This window comes from Corythoichthys intestinalis, chromosome 13 (genome assembly GCF_030265065.1).
Source record: "Corythoichthys intestinalis isolate RoL2023-P3 chromosome 13, ASM3026506v1, whole genome shotgun sequence".
NCBI lineage: Eukaryota > Metazoa > Chordata > Actinopteri > Syngnathiformes > Syngnathidae > Corythoichthys > Corythoichthys intestinalis.
This window is the reverse complement of record NC_080407.1, coordinates 46,691,272-46,715,388: the sequence shown is the minus strand read 5'-3', so window position 1 is coordinate 46,715,388 and position 24,117 is coordinate 46,691,272. Positions and strand designations below refer to the sequence as shown.

The 24,117-nt window shown below is 45.8% G+C and overlaps 2 protein-coding genes and 1 long non-coding RNA gene across 3 annotated transcripts in view; 1 reads left to right on the top strand and 2 right to left on the bottom strand.

Annotated features, from left to right (window-relative positions):
* The first annotated feature begins 11,593 nt into the window (after positions 1-11,593).
* LOC130927994 (uncharacterized) overlaps positions 11,594-24,117 on the top strand; it is a 14,547-nt gene continuing 2,023 nt past the window's right edge. Inside the window, exons 1-2 of the long non-coding RNA XR_009066563.1 lie at positions 11,594-11,937; positions 12,037-12,097. This is a non-coding gene — a long non-coding RNA (uncharacterized LOC130927994). The remainder of the gene's footprint in view (positions 11,938-12,036; positions 12,098-24,117) is intronic.
* muc3a (mucin 3A, cell surface associated) lies at positions 14,499-23,113 on the bottom strand. Its single transcript, XM_057854147.1, has 13 exons — positions 22,728-23,113; positions 18,466-22,224; positions 18,276-18,391; positions 18,136-18,200; positions 18,008-18,059; positions 17,884-17,939; positions 17,683-17,795; positions 17,491-17,547; positions 17,242-17,416; positions 15,383-15,544; positions 15,148-15,245; positions 14,907-15,085; positions 14,499-14,832 (listed from the first exon to the last, which is right to left on the bottom strand). The coding sequence occupies exons 1-13, from the start codon at positions 22,786-22,788 to the stop codon at positions 14,788-14,790; spliced, it is 4,938 nt and encodes a 1,645-aa protein (XP_057710130.1). The 5' UTR covers positions 22,789-23,113; the 3' UTR covers positions 14,499-14,787.
* snapc2 (small nuclear RNA activating complex, polypeptide 2) overlaps positions 23,194-24,117 on the bottom strand; it is a 4,588-nt gene continuing 3,664 nt past the window's right edge. Inside the window, exon 6 of the mRNA XM_057854157.1 lies at positions 23,194-23,450. Within this exon, the coding sequence (XP_057710140.1) occupies positions 23,274-23,450 (177 nt within the window). The 3' untranslated portion in view covers positions 23,194-23,273. The remainder of the gene's footprint in view (positions 23,451-24,117) is intronic.

The following is a 24,117-nucleotide window of genomic DNA, read 5'->3' as shown; positions in this document are numbered from 1 at the left end:
GTACTTGGCAGATTGGTAGTTTCTGGAACATCAGTGGTCTCTAAAGCCTCAGTGCTTGCTGGGAAGGTGGTCTCGCTGGACTCTGGTGTCGCTGTACTTGCCAGATTGGTGGTCTCTGGAACATCAGTGGTCTCTAAGGCCTCAGTGCTTGCTGGGAAGGTAGTCTCGCCGGACTCTGGTGTAACTGTACTTGCCAGATTGGTAGTTTCTACAATATCAGTGGTCTCGAAGTTCTCAGTGCTTGCTAAGAAGGTGGTCATATCAGAATCTGCTGTCACTGTACTTGCCAGATTGGTAGTTTCTACAATATCAGTGGTTTCTAAGGCCTCAGTGCTTGCTGGGAAGGTGGTCTCGCCAGACTCTGGTGTCGCTGTACTTGCCAGATTGGTGGTCCCTGGAACATCAGTGGTCTCTAAGGCCTCAGTGCTTGCTGGGAAGGTGGTCTCGCCAGACTCTGGTGTCACTGTACTTGGCAGATTGGTAGTTTCTGGAACATCAGTGGTCTCTAAAGCCTCAGTGCTTGCTGGGAAGGTGGTCTCGCTGGACTCTGGTGTCGCTGTACTTGCCAGATTGGTGGTCTCTGGAACATCAGTGGTCTCTAAGGCCTCAGTGCTTGCTGGGAAGGTGGTCTCGCCAGACACTACTGTTACTGTACTTGGCAGGTTGGTAGTTTCCGGAACTTCAGTGGATTCTAAGGCCTCAGTGCTTGCTGGGAAGGTGGTCTCGCCAGACTCTGGTGTCACTGTACTTGGCAGATTGGTAGTTTCCGGAACATCAGTGGTCTCGAAGGCCTCAGTGCTTGCTGGGAAGGTGGTCTCGCCAGATTCTGGTGTCACTGTACTTGCCAGATTGGTAGTTTCTACAATATCAGTGGTCTCTAAGGCCTCAGTGCTTGCTGGGAAGGTGGTCTCGCTGGACTCTGGTGTCGCTGTACTTGCCAGATTGGTGGTCTCTGGAACATCAGTGGTCTCTAAGGCCTCAGTGCTTGCTGGGAAGGTGGTCTCGCCGGACTCTATTGTCGCTGTACTTGCCAGATTGGTGGTCTCTGGAACATCAGTGGTCTCTAAGGCCTCAGTGCTTGCTGGGAAGGTGGTCTCGCCGGACTCTATTGTCGCTGTACTTGCCAGATTGGTGGTCTCTGGAACATCAGTGGTCTCTAAGGCCTCAGTGCTTGCTGGGAAGGTGGTCTCGCCAGACACTACTGTTGCTGTACTTGGCAGGTTGGTAGTTTCCGGAACTTCAGTGGATTCTAAGGCCTCAGTGCTTGCTGGGAAGGTGGTCTCGCCAGACTCTGGTGTCACTGTACTTGGCAGATTGGTAGTTTCCGGAACATCAGTGGTCTCTAAAACCTCAGTGCTTGCTGGGAAGGTGGTCTCGCCAGATTCTGGTGTCGCTGTACTTGCCAGATTGGTAGTTTCTACAATATCAGTGGTCTCTAAGGCCTCAGTGCTTGCAGGGAAGGTGGTCTCGCTGGACTCTGGTGTCGCTGTACTTGCCAGATTGGTGGTCTCTGAAACATCAGTGGTCTCTAAGGCCTCAGTGCTTGCTGGGAAGGTGGTCTCGCCGGACTCTGGTGTCACTGTACTTGCCAGATTGGTAGTTTCCGGAATCTGAGTGGATTCTAAGGCCTCAGTGCTTGCTGGGAAGGTGGTCTCGCTGGACTCTGGTGTCGCTGTACTTGGCAGATTGGTAGTTTCCGGAACATCAGTGGTCTCGAAGGCCTCAGTGCTTGCTGGGAAGGTGGTCTCGCCAGACACTACTGTTGCTGTACTTGGCAGATTGGTAGTTTCTGGAACATCAGTGGTCTCTAAAGCCTCAGTGCTTGCTGGGAAGGTGGTCTCGCTGGACTCTGGTGTCGCTGTACTTGCCAGATTGGTGGTCTCTGGAACATCAGTGGTCTCTAAGGCCTCAGTGCTTGCTGGGAAGGTAGTCTCGCCGGACTCTGGTGTAACTGTACTTGCCAGATTGGTAGTTTCTACAATATCAGTGGTCTCGAAGTTCTCAGTGCTTGCTAAGAAGGTGGTCATATCAGAATCTGCTGTCACTGTACTTGCCAGATTGGTAGTTTCTACAATATCAGTGGTTTCTAAGGCCTCAGTGCTTGCTGGGAAGGTGGTCTCGCCAGACTCTGGTGTCGCTGTACTTGCCAGATTGGTGGTCCCTGGAACATCAGTGGTCTCTAAGGCCTCAGTGCTTGCTGGGAAGGTGGTCTCGCCAGACTCTGGTGTCACTGTACTTGGCAGATTGGTAGTTTCTGGAACATCAGTGGTCTCTAAAGCCTCAGTGCTTGCTGGGAAGGTGGTCTCGCTGGACTCTGGTGTCGCTGTACTTGCCAGATTGGTGGTCTCTGGAACATCAGTGGTCTCTAAGGCCTCAGTGCTTGCTGGGAAGGTGGTCTCGCCAGACACTACTGTTACTGTACTTGGCAGGTTGGTAGTTTCCGGAACTTCAGTGGATTCTAAGGCCTCAGTGCTTGCTGGGAAGGTGGTCTCGCCAGACTCTGGTGTCACTGTACTTGGCAGATTGGTAGTTTCCGGAACATCAGTGGTCTCGAAGGCCTCAGTGCTTGCTGGGAAGGTGGTCTCGCCAGATTCTGGTGTCGCTGTACTTGCCAGATTGGTAGTTTCTACAATATCAGTGGTCTCTAAGGCCTCAGTGCTTGCTGGGAAGGTGGTCTCGCTGGACTCTGGTGTCGCTGTACTTGCCAGATTGGTGGTCTCTGGAACATCAGTGGTCTCTAAGGCCTCAGTGCTTGCTGGGAAGGTGGTCTCGCCGGACTCTATTGTCGCTGTACTTGCCAGATTGGTGGTCTCTGGAACATCAGTGGTCTCTAAGGCCTCAGTGCTTGCTGGGAAGGTGGTCTCGCCAGACACTACTGTTGCTGTACTTGGCAGGTTGGTAGTTTCCGGAACTTCAGTGGATTCTAAGGCCTCAGTGCTTGCTGGGAAGGTGGTCTCGCCAGACTCTTGTGTCACTGTACTTGGCAGATTGGTAGTTTCCGGAACATCAGTGGTCTCTAAAACCTCAGTGCTTGCTGGGAAGGTGGTCTCGCCAGATTCTGGTGTCGCTGTACTTGCCAGATTGGTAGTTTCTACAATATCAGTGGTCTCTAAGGCCTCAGTGCTTGCAGGGAAGGTGGTCTCGCTGGACTCTGGTGTCGCTGTACTTGCCAGATTGGTGGTCTCTGGAACATCAGTGGTCTCTAAAACCTCAGTGCTTGCTGGGAAGGTGGTTTCGCCGGACTCTGATGTCGCTGTACTTGGCAGATTGGTAGTTTCCGGAACATCAGTGGTCTCTAAGGCCTCAGTGCTCTCAGGGAAGGTGGTCTCGCTGGACTCTGGTGTCGCTGTACTTTCCAGATTGGTGGTCTCTGGAACATCAGTGGTCTCTAAGGCCTCAGTGCTTGCTGGGAAGGTGGTCTCGCTGGACTCTATTGTCGCTGTACTTGCCAGATTGGTGGTCTCTGGAACATCAGTGGTCTCTAAGGCCTCAGTGCCTGCTGGGAAGGTGGTCTCGCCGGACTCTATTCTTGCTGTACTTTCCAGATTGGTGGTCTCTGGAATATCAGTGGTCCCTAAGGCCTCAGTGCTTGCTGGTAAGGTGGTCTCTCCAGACTCTGGTGTCGCTGTACTTTGCAGATTGGTAGTTTCCGGAACATCAGTGGTCTCGAAGGCCTCAGTGCTTGCTGGGAAGGTGGTCTCGCCAGATTCTGGTGTCGCTGTACTTGCCAGATTGGTAGTTTCTACAATATCAGTGGTTTCTAAGGCCTCAGTGCTTGCTGGGAAGGTGGTCTCGCTGGACTCTGGTGTCGCTGTACTTGCCAGATTGGTGGTCCCTGGAACATCAGTGGTCTCTAAGGCCTCAGTACTTGCTGGGAAGGTGGTCTCGCCAGATTCTGGTGTCGCTGTACTTGCCAGATTGGTAGTTTCTACAATATCAGTGGTCTCTAAGGCCTCAGTGCTTGCAGGGAAGGTGGTCTCGCTGGACTCTGGTGTCGCTGTACTTGCCAGATTGGTGGTCCCTGGAACATCAGTGGTCTCTAAGGCCTCAGTACTTGCTGGGAAGGTGGTCTCGCCAGATTCTGGTGTCGCTGTACTTGCCAGATTGGTAGTTTCTACAATATCAGTGGTCTCTAAAGCCTCAGTGCTTGCTGGGAAGGTGGTCTCGATGGACTCTGGTGTCGCTGTACTTGCCAGATTGGTGGTCTCTGAAACATCAGTGGTCTCTAAGGCCTCAGTGCTTGCTGGGAAGGTGGTCTCGCCGGACTCTGGTGTCACTGTACTTGCCAGATTGGTAGTTTCCGGAATCTCAGTGGATTCTAAGGCCTCAGTGCTTGCTGGGAAGGTGGTCTTGCTGGACTCTGGTGTCGCTGTACTTGCCAGATTGGTGGTCTCTGGAACATCAGTGGTCTCTAAGGCCTCAGTGCTTGCTGGGTAGGTGGTCTCGCCGGACTCTATTCTTGCTGTACTTTCCAGATTGGTGGTCTCCTGAATATCAGTGGTCTCGAAGGCCTCAGTGCTTGCTGGGAAGGTGGTCTCGCGAGATTCTGGTGTCGCTGTACTTGCCAGATTGGTAGTTTCTACAATATCAGTGGTCTCTAAGGCCTCAGTGCTTGCAGGGAAGGTGGTCTCGCTGGACTCTGGTGTCGCTGTACTTGCCAGATTGGTGGTCTCTGAAACATCAGTGGTCTCTAAGGCCTCAGTGCTTGCTGGGAAGGTGGTCTCGCCGGACTCTGGTGTCACTGTACTTGCCAGATTGGTAGTTTCTACAATATCAGTGGTTTCTAAGGCCTCAGTGCTTGCTGGGAAGGTGGTCTCGCCAGACTCTGGTGTCGCTGTACTTGCCAGATTGGTGGTCCCTGGAACATCAGTGGTCTCTAAGGCCTCAGTGCTTGCTGGGAAGGTGGTCTCGCCAGACTCTGGTGTCACTGTACTTGGCAGATTGGTAGTTTCTGGAACATCAGTGGTCTCTAAAGCCTCAGTGCTTGCTGGGAAGGTGGTCTCGCTGGACTCTGGTGTCGCTGTACTTGCCAGATTGGTGGTCTCTGGAACATCAGTGGTCTCTAAGGCCTCAGTGCTTGCTGGGAAGGTGGTCTCGCCAGACACTACTGTTACTGTACTTGGCAGGTTGGTAGTTTCCGGAACTTCAGTGGATTCTAAGGCCTCAGTGCTTGCTGGGAAGGTGGTCTCGCCAGACTCTGGTGTCACTGTACTTGGCAGATTGGTAGTTTCCGGAACATCAGTGGTCTCGAAGGCCTCAGTGCTTGCTGGGAAGGTGGTCTCGCCAGATTCTGGTGTCGCTGTACTTGCCAGATTGGTAGTTTCTACAATATCAGTGGTCTCTAAGGCCTCAGTGCTTGCTGGGAAGGTGGTCTCGCTGGACTCTGGTGTCGCTGTACTTGCCAGATTGGTGGTCTCTGGAACATCAGTGGTCTCTAAGGCCTCAGTGCTTTCTGGGAAGGTAGTCTCGCCGGACTCTGGTGTCACTGTACTTGCCAGATTGGTAGTTTCCGGAATCTCAGTGGTCTCTAAGGCCTCAGTGCTTGCTGGGAAGGTGGTCTCGCTGGACTCTGGTGTCGCTGTACTTGCCAGATTGGTGGTCTCTGGAACATCAGTGGTCTCTAAGGCCTCAGTGCTTGCTGGGAAGGTGGTCTCGCCGGACTCTATTGTCGCTGTACTTGCCAGATTGGTGGTCTCTGGAACATCAGTGGTCTCTAAGGCCTCAGTGCTTGCTGGGAAGGTGGTCTCGCCAGACACTACTGTTGCTGTACTTGGCAGGTTGGTAGTTTCCGGAACTTCAGTGGATTCTAAGGCCTCAGTGCTTGCTGGGAAGGTGGTCTCGCCAGACTCTGGTGTCACTGTACTTGGCAGATTGGTAGTTTCCGGAACATCAGTGGTCTCTAAAACCTCAGTGCTTGCTGGGATGGTGGTTTCGCCGGACTCTGATGTCGCTGTACTTGCCAGATTGGTAGTTTCCGGAACTTCAGTGGTCTCTAAGGCCTCAGTGCTCTCAGGGAAGGTGGTCTCGCTGGACTCTGGTGTCGCTGTACTTTCCAGATTGGTGGTCTCTGGAACATCAGTGGTCTCTAAGGCCTCAGTGCTTGCTGGGAAGGTGGTCTCGCTGGACTCTGGTGTCGCTGTACTTGCCAGATTGGTGGTCTCTGGAACATCAGTGGTCTCTAAGGCTTCAGTGCTTGCTGGGAAGGTGGTTTCGCCGGACTCTGGTGTCGCTGTACTTGCCAGATTGGTAGTTTCCGGAACTTCAGTGGATTCTAAGGCCTCAGTGCTTGCTGGGAAGGTGGTCTCGCCAGACTCTGGTGTCACTGTACTTGGCAGATTGGTAGTTTCTGGAACATCAGTGGTCTCTAAGGCCTCAGTGCTCTCAGGGAAGGTGGTTTCGCTGGACTCTGGTGTCGCTGTACTTTCCAGATTGGTGGTCTCCGGAACATCAGTGGTCTCTAAGGCCTCAGTGCTTGCTGGGAAGGTGGTCTCGCCGGACTCTGGTGTCGCTCTACTTGCCAGATTGGTAGTTTCCGGAACTTCAGTGGATTCTAAGGCCTCAGTGCTTGCTGGGAAGGTGGTCTCGCCAGACTCTTGTGTCACTGTACTTGGCAGATTGGTAGTTTCCGGAACATCAGTGGTCTCTAAAACCTCAGTGCTTGCTGGGAAGGTGGTCTCGCCAGATTCTGGTGTCGCTGTACTTGCCAGATTGGTAGTTTCTACAATATCAGTGGTCTCTAAGGCCTCAGTGCTTGCAGGGAAGGTGGTCTCGCTGGACTCTGGTGTCGCTGTACTTGCCAGATTGGTGGTCTCTGGAACATCAGTGGTCTCTAAAACCTCAGTGCTTGCTGGGAAGGTGGTTTCGCCGGACTCTGATGTCGCTGTACTTGGCAGATTGGTAGTTTCCGGAACATCAGTGGTCTCTAAGGCCTCAGTGCTCTCAGGGAAGGTGGTCTCGCTGGACTCTGGTGTCGCTGTACTTTCCAGATTGGTGGTCTCTGGAACATCAGTGGTCTCTAAGGCCTCAGTGCTTGCTGGGAAGGTGGTCTCGCTGGACTCTATTGTCGCTATACTTGCCAGATTGGTGGTCTCTGGAACATCAGTGGTCTCTAAGGCCTCAGTGCTTGCTGGGAAGGTGGTCTCGCCGGACTCTATTCTTGCTGTACTTTCCAGATTGGTGGTCTCTGGAATATCAGTGGTCCCTAAGGCCTCAGTGCTTGCTGGTAAGGTGGTCTCTCCAGACTCTGGTGTCGCTGTACTTTGCAGATTGGTAGTTTCCGGAACATCAGTGGTCTCGAAGGCCTCAGTGCTTGCTGGGAAGGTGGTCTCGCCAGATTCTGGTGTCGCTGTACTTGCCAGATTGGTAGTTTCTACAATATCAGTGGTTTCTAAGGCCTCAGTGCTTGCTGGGAAGGTGGTCTCGCTGGACTCTGGTGTCGCTGTACTTGCCAGATTGGTGGTCCCTGGAACATCAGTGGTCTCTAAGGCCTCAGTACTTGCTGGGAAGGTGGTCTCGCCAGATTCTGGTGTCGCTGTACTTGCCAGATTGGTAGTTTCTACAATATCAGTGGTCTCTAAGGCCTCAGTGCTTGCAGGGAAGGTGGTCTCGCTGGACTCTGGTGTCGCTGTACTTGCCAGATTGGTGGTCCCTGGAACATCAGTGGTCTCTAAGGCCTCAGTACTTGCTGGGAAGGTGGTCTCGCCAGATTCTGGTGTCGCTGTACTTGCCAGATTGGTAGTTTCTACAATATCAGTGGTCTCTAAGGCCTCAGTGCTTGCTGGGAAGGTGGTCTCGCTGGACTCTGGTGTTGCTGTACTTGCCAGATTGGTGGTCTCTGGAACATCAGTGGTCTCTAAGGCCTCAGTGCTTTCTGGGAAGGTAGTCTCGCCGGACTCTGGTGTCACTGTACTTGCCAGATTGGTAGTTTCCGGAATCTCAGTGGTCTCTAAGGCCTCAGTGCTTGCTGGGAAGGTAGTCTCGCTGGACTCTGGTGTCGCTGTACTTGCCAGATTGGTGGTCTCTGGAACATCAGTGGTCTCTAAGGCCTCAGTGCTTGCTGGGAAGGTGGTCTCGCCGGACTCTATTGTCGCTGTACTTGCCAGATTGGTGGTCTCTGGAACATCAGTGGTCTCTAAGGCCTCAGTGCTTGCTGGGAAGGTGGTCTCGCCAGACACTACTGTTGCTGTACTTGGCAGGTTGGTAGTTTCCGGAACTTCAGTGGATTCTAAGGCCTCAGTGCTTGCTGGGAAGGTGGTCTCGCCAGACTCTGGTGTCACTGTACTTGGCAGATTGGTAGTTTCCGGAACATCAGTGGTCTCGAAGGCCTCAGTGCTTGCTGGGAAGGTGGTCTCGCCAGCCTCTGGTGTTGCTGTACTTGGCAGGTTGTTGTTTTTGCGAACATCAGTCGTCTCCTTCTCTTGACCCTCAGTGGTCTTTATGGCCCCATTGCTTTCTGGGGAAGTGGTAATTCCAGCCTCAGGTGTAGCTGTCGTGGCATAGTCGTTGGTTTTTGTAACATCAGTAGTCTCTAAATCCTCAGGTGTTATCCTTGCAGTTTTGCTACCCTTTGTTGTTCTTTTTCTGGCCAAGTTTGTGGTTTGTGTAACACCTTTAATCTCTCTTGCATCTGATGGAAGATAATTTCCTCGGTTGGCAGTTTTTGGAGCAGTGGTATTAATTGTCACTTTTTTTACACTTCTTAGTAAAATTGAATCTCCCAGTAGACTTGGTGTTTCAGTCAGATCTGGAAGTTCAACAACAGTGTTTATCTTAGAGCTTAAATTTAATTTCACCATTACAAATATACAGTATTTTGTCATTTTTATACTGCATGAATGAAATATAATTAATCCCTGACATATATACGTAGCAGTGGTTTCATATTTCCATTTATATATTTGAAACTTGCCCTCTCTAGTCTTTAAAAATACTTAGTTTGTCTCATACTGTTCTCTTACGTTACTCTTCCAGTAACAGAAAAAGCAGTGTAGTCAGCATATGGCATAAGAACATAATACATGATATTCAATTTTGTATTTAATATTTTAAAATTCTCTCTTTCAACACGGCAAAGAATGGTCAAAATAAAATGGAGTACCTTAACACATTTTGTAATGACTGAAACATTGTACAAAAGGGGAAGTAGGACTTGGTAATGCAATCATTTGTATATTTTCATGCAAATTCAGTTTGTATGTCTTTCATTACCATATTGGTGATAGACCTCCAATCATATGGCTCTTTTCATCCTTCTGCTGTGAATTTAAATGATTAAAAAAATATATATATATCTTAGAAGTCCAGTTAATTTAAGTTGGGAGGGTTGACAGGGAATAAATGGACGTTGGATGTCGATCACTGTCTCTGGCACCCGATGAATTAAGAATCTTTGCTGTTCTCTGTCAAATACTTCGCTTCAATTACAGTTGTATGAAAATGTTCTCCTCATTTTTGCAAATCTTGGATTTCATTTTTGAACCCTCCCCTTTCGTGACATCATACCAAAACCTGGAAATTTGGGAAATTGGCCTTCCTTTAAATTTTAACGACCTGTCCGTGACCCACCCAAAACAGTAGCGCGTTGTCATCTCTGATGCTTAATGGTATAGAATGACCAGAAAAAAGTGTCGTTTCACGCTTACCGTTTGCAGAAGACAGGCTAAGAAGGACAGCAGCTATAATCACGATTGAAGATGACGCCATGAGCGTCACTCCACATGCTGGTCAACTATGATAAATGACACAAAATGTGAGAAAGATGGACTTTGGCTGGAGATTTCAGAGAATTTACTTGTTCCTCCACCCACCGTCAAGGTGTGGAAAAAGTGGCGTCACTGATAAAGAAAAAGCACGTGTAGAGGATGGCACCTCCACCCTATTGTGCTCTGCCCGTTTACACCTGGACAACAGGATATGTATGCTGTAAAAATAGACAGTAGTATTCTTATATTTTAATTGTTATGCTAACAGCGAAGCTATAACCTGGATTTCACATTAACAATTACATATGTGACTAAAGTGAGACATTATTACTGTTTCAGTATGCATGTCTTATGGTACGTTTGCATGTTTTTGGTACCTTGACTCCAAAAAACACCTTAAAAAAAAAAAAGTGTGTCGCTAAGCCGCTGCATAACCCAACTGCACACTTTTCCTCTTTGACCCGGGTGTGTGGTGAGGAGTCTGAGGACATCTGGTGGTTGGAAACAATCGAACAAACGTTGTTAGCCTAATAAACGATATTCGAGCAAATGGTGAAAATTCTTACAGCAGGTTTATTGGGGGGTTTTAAAAAAAAAAATATATATATATATATATATATATATATTAGGGTTGTTCCGATCATGTTTTTTTGCTCCCGATCTTTTTAGTTTGAGTATCTGCCGATCCCGATATTTCCCGATCTGATTGCTTTTTTTTTTTTGCTCCAGATTCAATTCCAATCATTCCCTTGTTCCGATCAGGTTTTTTTGCTCCCGATCCGATCCCGATCGTTTTAGTTTGAGTATCTGCCGATCCCGAAATTTCCCGATCCGATTGCTTTTTTTTTTTGCTCCCGACTCAATTCCAATCATTCCCGATTTTTCCCGATCATATACATTTTGGCAATGCATTAAAAAAAAAAAGAATAAAACTCGGAAGAATATATACATTCAACATACAGTACATAAGTACTGTATTTGTTTATTATGACAATAAATCCTCAAGATGGCATTTACATTATTAACATTCTTTCTGTGAGAGGGATCCACGGATAGAAAGACTTGTAATTCTTAAAGGATAAATGTGACTTTGTATATTGTGACTTAAATATTGCCATCTAGTGTATTTGTTGAGCTTTCAGTAAATGATACTGTAGCCATTTAACTGTTCTGCCCAAATGCATGATGGGAAGTGCAACCATGACTGTGCGTAGTGGTACCAATTGATATATCTTCTCTGCGTTGGGAAATAATATTGGGTGTTAAGAAAAAGATCAATTCCTACCCTTCTTCCCCACATTGTTTCCCACGATATTTCTAATCATCGGGAGAGGGATTGTAAATCTTTAGCCAATTAAAAAAGGCTCCAGTGGCTGCCAAAATTCACTCTACTCATTTTACGCTGCCTTTTAGCTCTATTTATTGGTAAAACGGCGGCATTATAGATTGAACACGACAATGCGTGATTGGGTCATGCAGCGCATGCGTTAGTTGCATTAAATATTCATTCATTCATTCATTCATTCATTTTCCATGCCGCTTTTCCTCACGAGGGTCGCGGAGGTGCTGGAGCCTATCCCAGCCAACTTCGGGCAGTAGGCAGGGGACACCCTGAACTGGTTGCCAGCCAATCGCAGGGCATTTTAACGTGATAAATGTTTTAAAAAATTAATTACCGGCGTTAACGCGATAAATCTGATAACCCTACCTTAAGCCTAAACTAAAGACTCTGGATGAGTGTAACAATTTATGTCTGTAACGTTAAATACAATTAGAAAACAATTTTAAAAAATATATTTAAAAAAAAGGCATGACCGATATTGTTTTGCCGATTCCGATACTTTGAAAATGACATGTGAAAATGACATCTCTAATATATATATTAATATGTCATTTTCTCTTATATAGTTTTCTTCTAATATTTCGATCCGTGTGTTTCTATTCTCTAGGCAACCATATTTGTCTGTTGTCTTCACAACGTTATCGAGAAAGATACACATCTTTAAATTGTCGTTTTAATCTAAATTTAACATTTGCAATCCGTCCCTTTATTTCATTCTTTGTGATTCCGGTGTTTGTATGAATCTTAATGTGATAATTTTGTCATTCCATTTCTATGTATTTTATGGTAAAAATTCATATTTTTTTATTGTTCCCGCTAGTCACTCTTGTTAAGTGTTCTTTCTTCTCTCTCTCTCCACAACAGTAATGAGAGGGAAAGAAATTAAGAAATCGGGTAATCTGTTTTTTTTTTTAATATAAATTTGTATTTTATTATGTAGACATGCCTCGTAAGGAAAGGAGGTTGACGGATATTTTTTTTTTTTTTTTAAAGGAGCTGGACGAGGCTGCTAAAGGCAGTGGATCCCTGATCAGCTGGGTGAAGAGCAGAATAGGTAAGAAAACAAGTTTTGATATAGAAGTTGAAGGAAGAAAATAGGCAAAAACAGTCACAGCCGGAAAGTGTTGATGACAGTGTTGATTTCTATTTACTATTCTCCCCTCTGAATTAAAGTCTGTCACAGTCACAGTGAATTGTACTGTAAAGCTGGTTAAACTGGAAGTTATGTTGTAAAGTATATTAAATTCTTGTTTGAGCACCTGCCTCTCCATTGGTCTCTGCACGATCCTGTAATAATGGTACGTGAATAAGCTCAGCTCATGCTTTAATTCTCATATTTCTGGGTCCAAACAGAAACACAATGATCACAAAAGTGAGTACACCTCACATTTCTGCAGATATTTAAGTATATCTTTTCATGGGACAACACTGACAAAATGAAAAGTAATCTGTGTGCAGCTTATATAATAGAGTTAATTTATTTTCCCTCAAAATATAGCCATTAATATCTAAACCCCTGGCAACAAAAGTGAGTACACCCCTTAGAGACTACATCCCTAAATGTCCAAATTGAGTACTGCTTGTCATTTTCCCTCCAAAATGTCACGTGACTCGTTACAAGAGTGCTGTCAGCATTGCTGCAGAGATTGAAGAGGTGGGGAGTCAGCCTGTTAGTGCTCAGACCATACGCCGCACTCTACATCAAATTGGTGTGCATAGCTGTCACCTCAGGAGGAAGCCTCTTCAACAGAACAGAATATAAAATCAGTAAATAATAACAAATTCAAATTGATTAGAAACATTTACTCATGAGGACAATATGCCTTTTGTCGGTGTTGTCCCATGAAAAGATATACTTAAATATCTGCAGAAATGCGAGGTGTACTCACTTTTGTGATCATTGTGTTTCTGTTTGGACCCAGCAATGCTTACAGCACTCCTGTAACGAGTCACGTGACATTTTGGAGGGAAAATGACAAGCAGTACTCAATTTGGACATTTAGGGATGTAGCTTCTAAGGGGTGTAGTAACTTTTGTTGCCAGGGGTTTAGATATTAATGGCTATATTTTGAGGGAAAAATAAATTAACTCGATTATATAAGCTGCACACAGACTACTTTTCATTTTGTCGGTGTTGTCCCATGAAAAGATATACTTAAATATCTGCAGAAATGCGAGGTGTACTCACTTTTGTGATCATTGTGTTTCTGTTTGGACCCAGCAATGCTTACAGCACTCCTGAAACGAGTCATGTGGCATTTTGGAGGGAAAATGACAAGCAGTAATGCAGATAGTAATGCAGAAATTGACGCTGAAAGGGGGTGCTGCCATTAACGTCCATGGACGTCCTAATTTTTTCCCATTCATTTTCAATGGGAAATGTTTTTTTTTTTTTCCACAATCAACAGAAAATGACCAGATATCAATAGGACGTGTCCCCCAAACTTCTCCAATTCCATTGACGATTATGAAGGGTGCCGCCATTGACGGCCATGGACGTCCAAATTTCCCATTCATTTTCTAATGGCATTTCAGCATGTTTTTACACTTTATTGATGCCAATGAACTTGGATTCCATTGAAGCCTATGTAAGTTGATACCATTGACATCCATGGACGTCCAAATTTTTTCCCATTCATTTTCAATGGGAACATTTTTTCCCCCCAAATCAACGGAAAATGACGAGATATCAATAGGACGTGTCCCCCAAATGTCCGCGATTGCATTGCCGCTTATGGAGGGTGATGCCATTGACGGCCATGGATGTCCAAACTTCCCATTCATTTCCAATGGCATTTCTTCATGTTTGTTCATTCTATTGATGCCATTGTACTTGGATTCCATTGACGCTTATGTAAGTTGATACCATTGACGTCCATGGACGTCCAAATTTTTTCCCATTCATTTTCAATGGGAATTTTTTTTTTTCCCCAAATCAACAGAAAATGACTAGATATCAATACGACGTGTCCCCCAGATGTCCACGATTGCATTGACGCTTATGGAGGGTGATGCCATTGACGTCCATGGACGTCCAAATTTTTCCCATTCATTTTCAATGGGAATTTTTTTTTTTCCGAACATCAACAGATAATGACCAGATATCAATAGGACATGTCCCCCAAACTTCCCCAATTCCATTGACGCTAATTAAGGGTGCCGCCATTGGCGGCCATGGACGTCCAAATTTCCCATTCATTTCTAATGGGATTTAATTTGTTTAATGCCATTGATAGGCATGTTTGTCCATTCTATTGATAGCCTTGGGCGGGGCTATGATCTGTATAGCCACACAGGAAAGACCAGGTGTAATTTCTCCAGAAATTACAGTTTCTAGTTTTGTCAGTGTTGTCCCACGAAAAGATATATAAATACCTGCAGAAATGCGAGGGGTACTCACTTTATTGATAGACTGTATATGAAATGAAACAAACAAGATGTGCTTTAACATCAGACTGGCGACTTTATTTTGAGGTCAGCATTGCGAGTTCTAATTCCATTCATCCGTTTTATGTGCCGGAGCTTGCTCAAAGATATAAAAGTAGTGCTATCTTACAACTGTGACTTGCTAATCAAAAAATAAGATATAAAGCAATGACGACATGCTTTACTTAAACGTGTAATCAGAGCTTTAATAGACAAAATAATTCATTTCTGAAACAAATATATTAGAATAAATTAGCTTCCTGCACGCCTGGAAGATATGTGTGGTCAAGGTGCTTGAAATGCCGTCAACGGCGAGGCTCAGACGTCCCACGATGACCTGATCTGCGGCCTGTGGATCCTCATCTGCGAGGAGGGCAAATACCACGCTTGTCTCAAAAAGCAATTGTGAGAGCGGCCGGTCATTTTGTCTGACTGACCGCTTGATTGGAGGGAGGCAATCCGTTGTTGTAAAGCGAGCTGTCGTTCCAGCCGGATGCTCCGTCTAGCCTGTACATGCTCACGTCTGGGGTAGACCGGCCGGACTGTCTGAAGTCCGCGTGTTGGCGCCGTGACGTCTGAGGCGGCGTATTGTAGGCGAACGTCGGGTTCAGGTGCCCTGAAACGAGCAACCTTTTCCGTTATATGCTCTAATATTTACACCTAAACCAACTGGTTTACCAGCATTGAATGTGCCTGTCGAGAGTTTGTCAGAACGGGACCACTCCAATTCGTCGTCGATCCACTTGTTCACCAGCTCCTTTTTCATGTCTTTTTTCCTATTTGTGAAATCCGAAGCACAAATACTCGCTAAACACCTGAAACTTGACCCGAACGCAACGCTCGAGAACTAGAATGACGATACTTGCAATCAGTGCAGTCGATGAAGACTTGACATTGATTGTGATTGTCTTACCGTATTTGTGCCTTCTTGTTGATAATCACATACGCGGTCAAGCCTGCCAACGTGGCTAAGAGACAAGCCAGAGTGAGCGCCAAACCGACGTAGAATGCAACTTGCTGGATGGGCAGCGAGCAGTCTTTCCCCAAGTACCAAGTGGAGTCTAAATCCTGGCATCTGAAAAAAACGCATAAATCGAAATTTACAGTCCCTGACAAAAGTCTTGTAGCTTATCCATTTTGTAGAAACAATTGCTAATAACCTGACTTTTAATTATTCAAATGGTTTCAGAAATGGCTCATATGAAAGCTAATACCCGCCCAAATGATGTTGAATGTACAAAAATCTATTTGTTTCACTGAAAAAAGATTCATCATTTAATGAAGACATGAAGGTCAAATTTTGGCAAGACAAAGGTTTTGTCGCCTAAAGAAAGTAGTGTGAAAATTGAAGAAAAAATGTACTTCAAATACAAAAATATGTTACATAACATTAGCAAATTAAGTAGTGGTGCTGTGAAATCCAAGCTTACTATTTTGTATGACTTCCATGGGCTTCGGCAAGGATTCATACAATTTATTTATGAAGTCATCAGTAACATCAAAGAAAGCAGTCTTGCATGCCTCCCAGAGTTCATCAATATTCTTGGGTTTCGTCTTCCATGCTTCCTCTTTCATCCTGTTCATTTCTGGTGACTGGGCTGGCCAGTCCCGGAGGATCTTGATCTTCTTTTCCTTGAGGAACTTTGAGGTAGAGATTATAGTATGCGATGGAGCACCATCCTGCTGCAGAATTTGTCCCTTTTTATGGTTAGGAATGTAAGAGGCAGCTAAGATTTGTTGATATTTCGGACTATTTATGTTGCCTTCCACCCTGCAGATTTCTCGCACACCACCCTGATTTTGCCACCACCAAATTTCACAGTTTTCTGAGTGAATCGCAGATCCATGCGGGCTCCAGTAGGTCTCCTGCAATATTTGCGGCGACTGTGGTGTAATTCAATGGAAGATTCATCGGAAAAATCGACTTTTTGCCACAAAACAGTGAAGTTTGGTGGTGGCAAAATCATGGTTTGGGGTTACATCCAGTATGCGAGAGATCTGCAGGGTTGAAGGCAACATAAATGGTCTGAAATATTAACAAATTTTAGCTGCCTTCTACATTCCTAAACATAAAAAGGGACAAATTCTGCAGCAGGATGGTACTCCATCGGATACATCAATTTCTACCTCAAAGTTCCTCAAGGGAAAGAAGAGCAAGATCCTCCAGGACTGGCCAATCCAGTCACCAGAAATGAACAGGATGAAAGAGGAAGCATGGAAGACGAAACCCAAGAATGTTGATGAACTCTGGGAGGCATGCAAGACTGCTTTCTTTGATGTTCCTGATGACTTAATCGATAATTTGTATGTATGCTTGCCGAACCGCATGGATGCAGTCCTTCAAGCCCATGGAAGTCATACAAAATATTAAATTTGGATCTTACAACACCACTACTTAATTCACTTATATTATGTAACATATTTTTGTATTTGAAGTACATTTTTTGTTAATTTTTCACACTACTTTCTGTAGGCGACAAAACTTTTGTCTTGCCAAAATTTGACCTTTATGTCTTCATTAAATGATAAATCTTTTTTCAGTGAAACAAATATATTTTTGTACATTCAACACCATTCGGGAGGGTCTTAGCTTTCATATGAGCCATTTCTGAAACCAATTGAATCATTAAAAGTCAGGTTATTAGCAATTGTTTTAACAAAATGGATAAGCGACAAGACTTTTGTCAGGGACTGTAGAAACCAGTGGGACTGATGCGTGAGCGTCTATTATCCCTACAATGACGACTAAACAAAGCCATTCGAAGGACTTACTCGCAAACTGCTCCGAGATCCCTGTAAACCTTGCATGCGCCATTGTTGTAGCATTGAAGCTTGTTGCCGTCATATAGAGCGTTGCATCGATTCACGCACACCAGGACACTATTGTTCTTGACAGCCTTGTAGTGCCTAGCCAGGTCCGGATCCTTTATTTGCGACGCACAAATCGCTGGGTGGGGGAAGACCCTCAAAGAATTAATGATTGCGGTGCTTAACACTTGCTGTTCGTTAAAATGTACTTACTTTCCAAATTCACGTTGGTCACAACCACCGATGAGTCTGTTACATTGTAGGGAAAACCTGAAAAGTAGTGTTTACATTACTCAGCAAGGAAAGCCCATTTGACGTCGCTAGCAGAAATCTAGTACGATACACTTGCTGGAACTTATCCACCATCTAAACATCGAGACAACATTTTCTGTCGTTCCTTTTCACCTGTGTTGGAGTCATTAAATGCGTCTTTAACAATATCAAAATCATTGACATATTCTTCTGCAGAGTTGTTCTTGTTTGGGATCAACAGAACCACGTCGTGGCTGACGTTGACCCTGAAACGCAAAGGACAGTGTATGGGTGTGTGTGCATCCAGTCATATGTTGCAATCCAAAAGTTGTATGTTAAGTTGTTAACAATTACCCTTGAGATCTTGGCGTGACTCTTTTGATGGGCGTGACGTCAGCAGCTAATCTGTGCTGCAATAAAGATAATGCTGAAGGATTGGTTTTATTTACCAAGCTGAAAGTTGGTTGGTTGGATTTACCTTCTCCGTTCCATGGAGCGAACGTTTCACCAAACCTTGCGAAACCACTCGGCTGATAGAAACAGAGACAAGAGTTGAATCGTTGCCCTGACAGCTGGATGAAAAACAATTCATTTAAACGACATTACCTGACGTTGGTTACGGTCACTTCTTTAAAGTTTTTTAGGTCTGTTTGTTTGTAAAAGGCAGTCATCTGAAAGAGTAGCAAAGATAAATCATGCATGACACTAGCTAAATGGAAGGAGATATTTTCATGACAGTGTGTCACCTTTTCTACAAATTCGGCAACGAAGTCTTTGTAAGCATCTGAGCTGGTGTTGTCAAACTCTGACTTGTATTCCTGATCGATCACCACATCAACTTTCACCGGGCGTTCGATTTCATCTGTAGTACAGAGGCATTTCTGGATTAAAAACATATGGTTGCAGATTGTTGCATGTCGGTGAGATAGAACATACCAAGTTTTATGCTTTCTTCTAAGAACTGACAATATATCCCATTAAACCCGCTGACACATTGGCATCCAGTTTCAGTAAACGTTCCCCCGTTTTGGCAATGATACGGCTTAATTGTTGTTGCTGCTGAGCTTGTTGGGTTGGTGGAGTTTCCAGTCTCTGGTGTCGTTGTGTTTCCTGATATTGTGGTCTCACCAGGATCTGTTGTTGCTGTACTAGCTGGTTTGGTGGTGGCGGTAGCTTCTGTTGTTGCTGTACTAGCTGGACTGCTGGTCTTGATAGCTTCTGTTGTTGCTGTACTAGCTTGGTTGGTGGTCGCGGTAGTTACTGTTGTTGCTGTACTAGTTGGTTTGGTCGTCTGGGCATCCTCTGTTGTTTGTGTACTAGCTGGGTTGGTTGTCTTGGCGGTTTCTGTTGTTGTACTAGCTGAGATTGTGGTTGGGGTAGCTTCTGTTGTCGCTGTACTAACTGGGTTGGTGGTCGTGGCAGCTTCTGTTGTTTGTGTACTTGTTGGTTTGGTGGTCTCGGCTGTTTCTGTTGTTACTGTACTTGCTGGACTGCTGGTTTGGACAGCTTCCGTTGTGGCTGTACTAGCTGGGTTGGTGGATTGTGCAGAAACTGTTGTTGCGAGACTACTTGGGCTAGTAGTCTGGGAAGCTTGTGTTGTTCCTGTACTAGCTGGGTTTGTCTCTCCAGTTTCTTTTGTTGCTGTAGTAGCTGGACTGCTGGATTGGGCAGTTTCCATTGTTGCTGTACTAGCTGAGCTGGTAGTCGGGGAACCTTCTGTGATTGCTGTACTACTTAAACTGCTGGTTTGGACAGTTTCTGTTGTTGCTGAACTAGCTGGGCTGATGGATTGTGCAGCTTCTGTTGTTTGTGTACTTCCTGGGTTGGTGGTCTCGGTTTTTTCTGTTGTTGCTGTACTACCTGGACTGCTGGTTTGGACAGCTTCTGTTGTGGCTGTACTAGCTGGGTTGGTGGATTGTGCAGATTCTGTTGTTGCTAAACTACTTGGGCTTGTAGGCTGGGAAGCTTGTGTTGTTACTGTACTAGCTGGGCTGGTGGACTGGGTAGTTTCTGTTGTTCCTATACTAGCTGACATGGTGGTCACGGTATTTTCTGTCGTCAATGTACTAGCTGGGTTGGTCTCTGCAGTTTCTCTTGTTGCTGTAGTAGCTGGACTGCTGGACTGGGCAGTTTCCGTTGTTGCTGTACTAGCTGGGCTGGTAGTCAGAGAACCTTCTGTTGTTGCTGTACTTGCTGGGTTGGTAGACTGGGCAGTTTCTGTTGTTCCTGTACTAGCTGGCTTGGTGGTCACAGTAATTTCTGTCGTCACTGTACTAGCAGGGTTGGTCTGTGCAGTTTCTGTTGTTGCTGTACTACTTAAACTGCTGGTTTGGACAGTTTCTGTTGTGGCTGAACTAGCTGGGCTGGTGGATTGTGCAGCTTCTGTTGTTTGTGTACTTCCTGGGTTGGTGGTCTCGGTTTTTTCTGTTGTTGCTGTACTACCTGGACTGCTGGTTTGGACAGCTTCTGTTGTGGCTGTACTAGCTGGGTTGGTGGATTGTGCAGATTCTGTTGTTGCGAGACTACTTGGGCTTGTAGTCTGGGAAGCTTGTGTTGTTGCTGTACTAGCTGGGTTGGTGGACTGGCCAGTTTCCGTTGTTGCTGTACTAGCTGGGCTGGTAGTCGGGGAACCTTCTGTTGTTGCTGTACTTGTTGGGTTGGTGGACTGGGCAATTTCTGTTGTTGCTGTACTACTTAAACTGCTGGTTTGGACAGTTTCTGTTGTTGCTGAACTAGCTGGGCTGGTGGATTGTGCAGCTTCTGTTGTTTGTGTACTTCCTGGGTTGGTGGTCTCGGTTTTTTCTGTTGTTGCTGTACTACCTGGATTGCTGGTTTGGACAGCTTCTGTTGTGGCTGTACTAGCTGGGTTGGTGGATTGTGCAGATTCTGTTGTTGCTAGACTACTTGGGCTTGTAGGCTGGGAAGCTTGTGTTGTTGCTGTACTAGCTGGGTTGGTGGACTGGGCAGTTTCCGTTGTTGCTGTACTAGCTGGGTTGGTGGACTGGGAAGCTTGTGTCGTCGCTGTACTAGCTGGGTTGGTCTCTGCAGTTTCTCTTGTTGCTGTAGTAGCTAGACTGCTGGACTGGGCAGTTTCCGTTGTTGCTGTACTAGCTGGGTTGGTGGACTGGGCAGATTCTGTTGTTGCTGAGCTAGCTGGGTTGGTGGACTGGGCAGTTTCTGTTGTTGCTGTACTAGCTGGGTTGGTGGACTGCGCAGATTCTGTTGTTCCTGTACTAGCTGGCATACTGGTCGCAGTAATTTCTGTCGTCACTGTACTAGCTGGGTTGGTCTGTGCAGTTTCTGTTGTTGCTGTACTACTTAAACTGCTGGTTTTGACAGCTTCTGTTGTGGCTGTACTAGCTGGGTTGGTGGATTGAGCTGCTTCCGTTGTTGCTGAACTAGCTGGGCTGGTAGTCTGAGCACTTTCTTTTGTTGCTGTAGTGGCTGGACTGCTGGACTGGGCAGTTTCTGTTGTTGCTGTACTGGCTGGGCTGGTAGTCAGGGAACCTTCTGTTGTTGCTGTACTAGCTGGGTTGATGGTCGTGTAAGTCTCATGTGTTCCTGCGCTCGCTGGTTTGGTTGACTGGGCAGTTTCTGTTCTTGCTGAACTAGTTGGCATGTTTGTCACGGTAGATTCTGTTGTGGTTGTAATTGCTTGGTTGGTGGTCGGGCCAGCGTCTGTTGTTGCTGTACTAGATGGGTTGGTGGATCTGGCAGCTTCTGTTGTTTGTGTACTTGCTGAGTTGGTGGTCTTGGCAGTTTCTGTACTTGCTGGACTGCTGGTCTCGGTAGATTCTGTTGTTGCTGTACTCGCTGGGTTGGTTGTCCGGGCAGTCTCTGTTGCTTGTGTACTAGCTGGTTTGGTGGTCTCGGCAGTTTCTGTTGTTGTACTAGTTGAGATTGTGGTTAGAGTAGCTTCTGTTGTCACTGTACTAGCTGGGTTGGTGGTCGTGGCAGCTTCTGTTGTTGCTGTACTAGCAGCATTGGTGGTCCTGGTAGGTTCTACTGTCGCTGTAATAGCTGGGTTGGTAGTCAGGGCGGCTTCTGTTGTTGCGGTACTCGTGGGATTGGTTGTTCTGGTAGATTCTGTTGTTGGTGTACCTGTTGGGTTGGTGGTCTTGTCAGTCTCAGGTGCTCCTGTACTAGCGGGATTGGTGGTTCTAGTAGATTCTGTTGTTGCTGTACTAGCTGGACTGCTGGTCTTGGCAGCTTCCGTTGTTGCTGGATTAGCTGGGCTGGTAGACTCAGCAGCTTCTGTTGTCGCCACACTACCTGGGTTGGTGGAGTGGGCAGTTTTTGTTGTTGCTGTACTGGCTGGACTGCTAGACTGCACAGTTTCTGTTGTTGCTGGACTACTTGGGCTAGTCGTCAGGGCAGCTACTGTTGTTGCTGTACTAGCCTGGTTGGTAGACTGTTTAGCCTCTGTTGTTGCTGTACTAGCTGGATTGGTGGTTCTGATAGGTTCTGTTGTTGCTGTACTAGCCGAGTTGGGGGTCTTGTCAGCCTCAGGTGTTCCTGTGCTCGCTGGGCTGGTGGTCTGGGCAGCTTCTGTTGTTACCCTACTAGCTAGGTTGGTGGGCTTGGTAGGTTCTGATGTTGCTGTACTTATGAGTGTAAACTCACCAGCCTTTGAAGTTCCTCTACTTTTTATTTGGGCATTGTCCGGTATATTGGAAGTGTCACTAGGATCAAGAACTGGAAGTACAATAATGGTCACATGTGAACAACAAGATTTTGTGCATCTATCTTAATATTTAGCCTTTAATTTTTTGTTTCTTGCAGCATTGTAATTAATGTAATACTTTTTTTTTTTTTAATATCAGTCGTACAATACACCAGGAAAGGCAGACGTGTTGGTATGTGGGGAAAAGGACCATAATGATAATAAACGAGCTTTTACAAGGTGAATCACTCTGCTTGCGGTTTATTGGATTTTGTCAGGTTAACTCTTTGAGTGTCAGACATTGATAAGACATCCAATCCATTTGAACTGGGAGGATTTGCAGCTAAAGAACAAAATCCTCCCAATTCAAATGGAAAGGACGTCTATCGCTGTCAATGGCAGCCAACGAGTTGTGATTGCTATGTAATACAGAATATATGAGACAATCACTTTTACCCTTACTCAGTTTTTGTATTTTCATGTGTGACACTCAAGAGAAAAGAACAGAAGCAAGAAAAAGTGATTTCAGGCTTACCGTTAGCAGAAGATAAACCGATGAGGAAGGCAGCTAAAATCACCATAGAAAACGACGCCATGAGCGTCGCTCTACTTGCCGGTCAGTACTAATAAATGACACAAGATGAGAGTAACATGGACTTTGGCTGCAGACCTCAGGACATTGCCACCCACAGTCAAGGTGTGGAAAATGTGGCGTCACTGATAAAAAAAAGATATAGCCTATTCACCCTGTTGCATTCTGCCCACTCACAACTGGACACAAGGAAGCGCCACGATGCCAGATGTAATTTGTCATTTTACGATCAGTGGAAAGAAACCCAACCCAATGATTCCTGATGGATCATCTGCAACGTTACAACTGTTTACGCTTTGTTTGGCTTGCCAAAGTGGAGCGTGTTCATGGTGATGTTCTGACCCCCCCCCCCCCCCCCCCCAACTAAAGCTAGCCCAGTTACTCCATCAGTACAAGGTTTGTTCACATTAAAGTATCTTTAATAGATCCAACAACAATAACAGCAGCAATCACAACTGAAATAACAAACATTGCGCAAAAGTACAAGTCCTAGCTACGCTTCAGCAGCTCCAGCGGCATCATGAAAGGGTTGAGGGGGGGACACAGTCCTGTCCAGGTGGGTTCAACGGGAGGCGCTTGATTGTGTTCTCGTCGCTGCTTCTTGAGTTGCATCATTGCTTCTTGGGCTTCATCAGAGTCCTCCCGTTTGGATAGGTTCTGGTACGTCTGTCAGATAGTGAGAAAGGCTGCAATTAGTCCTTGCTCTCAATAGCTGTGTTTCCATTATTGCTTGTAATTTAAAAAAAAAAAAAGATGCACTGACAGGTTTTGGAATGAGACTTTACGAAAGGCTTAAATCGCGATTATAATTTCCCGAAATTGTAATAAAGTTCATTGTTTTCTGTAATGTACTGATAAACATTAGACTTTCATATATTTTAGATTCATTACACACAACTGAAGTAGTTCAAGCCTTTTATTGATTTAATATTGAGGATTTTGGCAAAAAAAAAAAAAAAATAGCATATCATGAAAAGGTACTGTAAAGAAGCTACTAACCTAATCATCTGAATCAACGAACTAACTCAAAACCCCTGCGAAAGATTCCTGAGGCCATCATTGACACCCTCAAGCAAGAGGCTGAGACACAGAAAGAAATTTCTGATCGAATAGGCTGTTCCCAGAGTGCTGTATCAAGGCACCTCAGTGAGAAAGAAAAAGTGTGGCAGAAAACACAGCACAACCAGAAGAGGTGACCGTACCCTCAGAAAGATTGTGGAGAAGGGCCGATTCCAGACCTTGGGAGACATGCAGAAACAGTGGACTGAGTCTGGAGTAGAAACATCCAGAGCCACCGTGCACAGGCGTGTGCTGGAAATGGGCTACAGGTGCC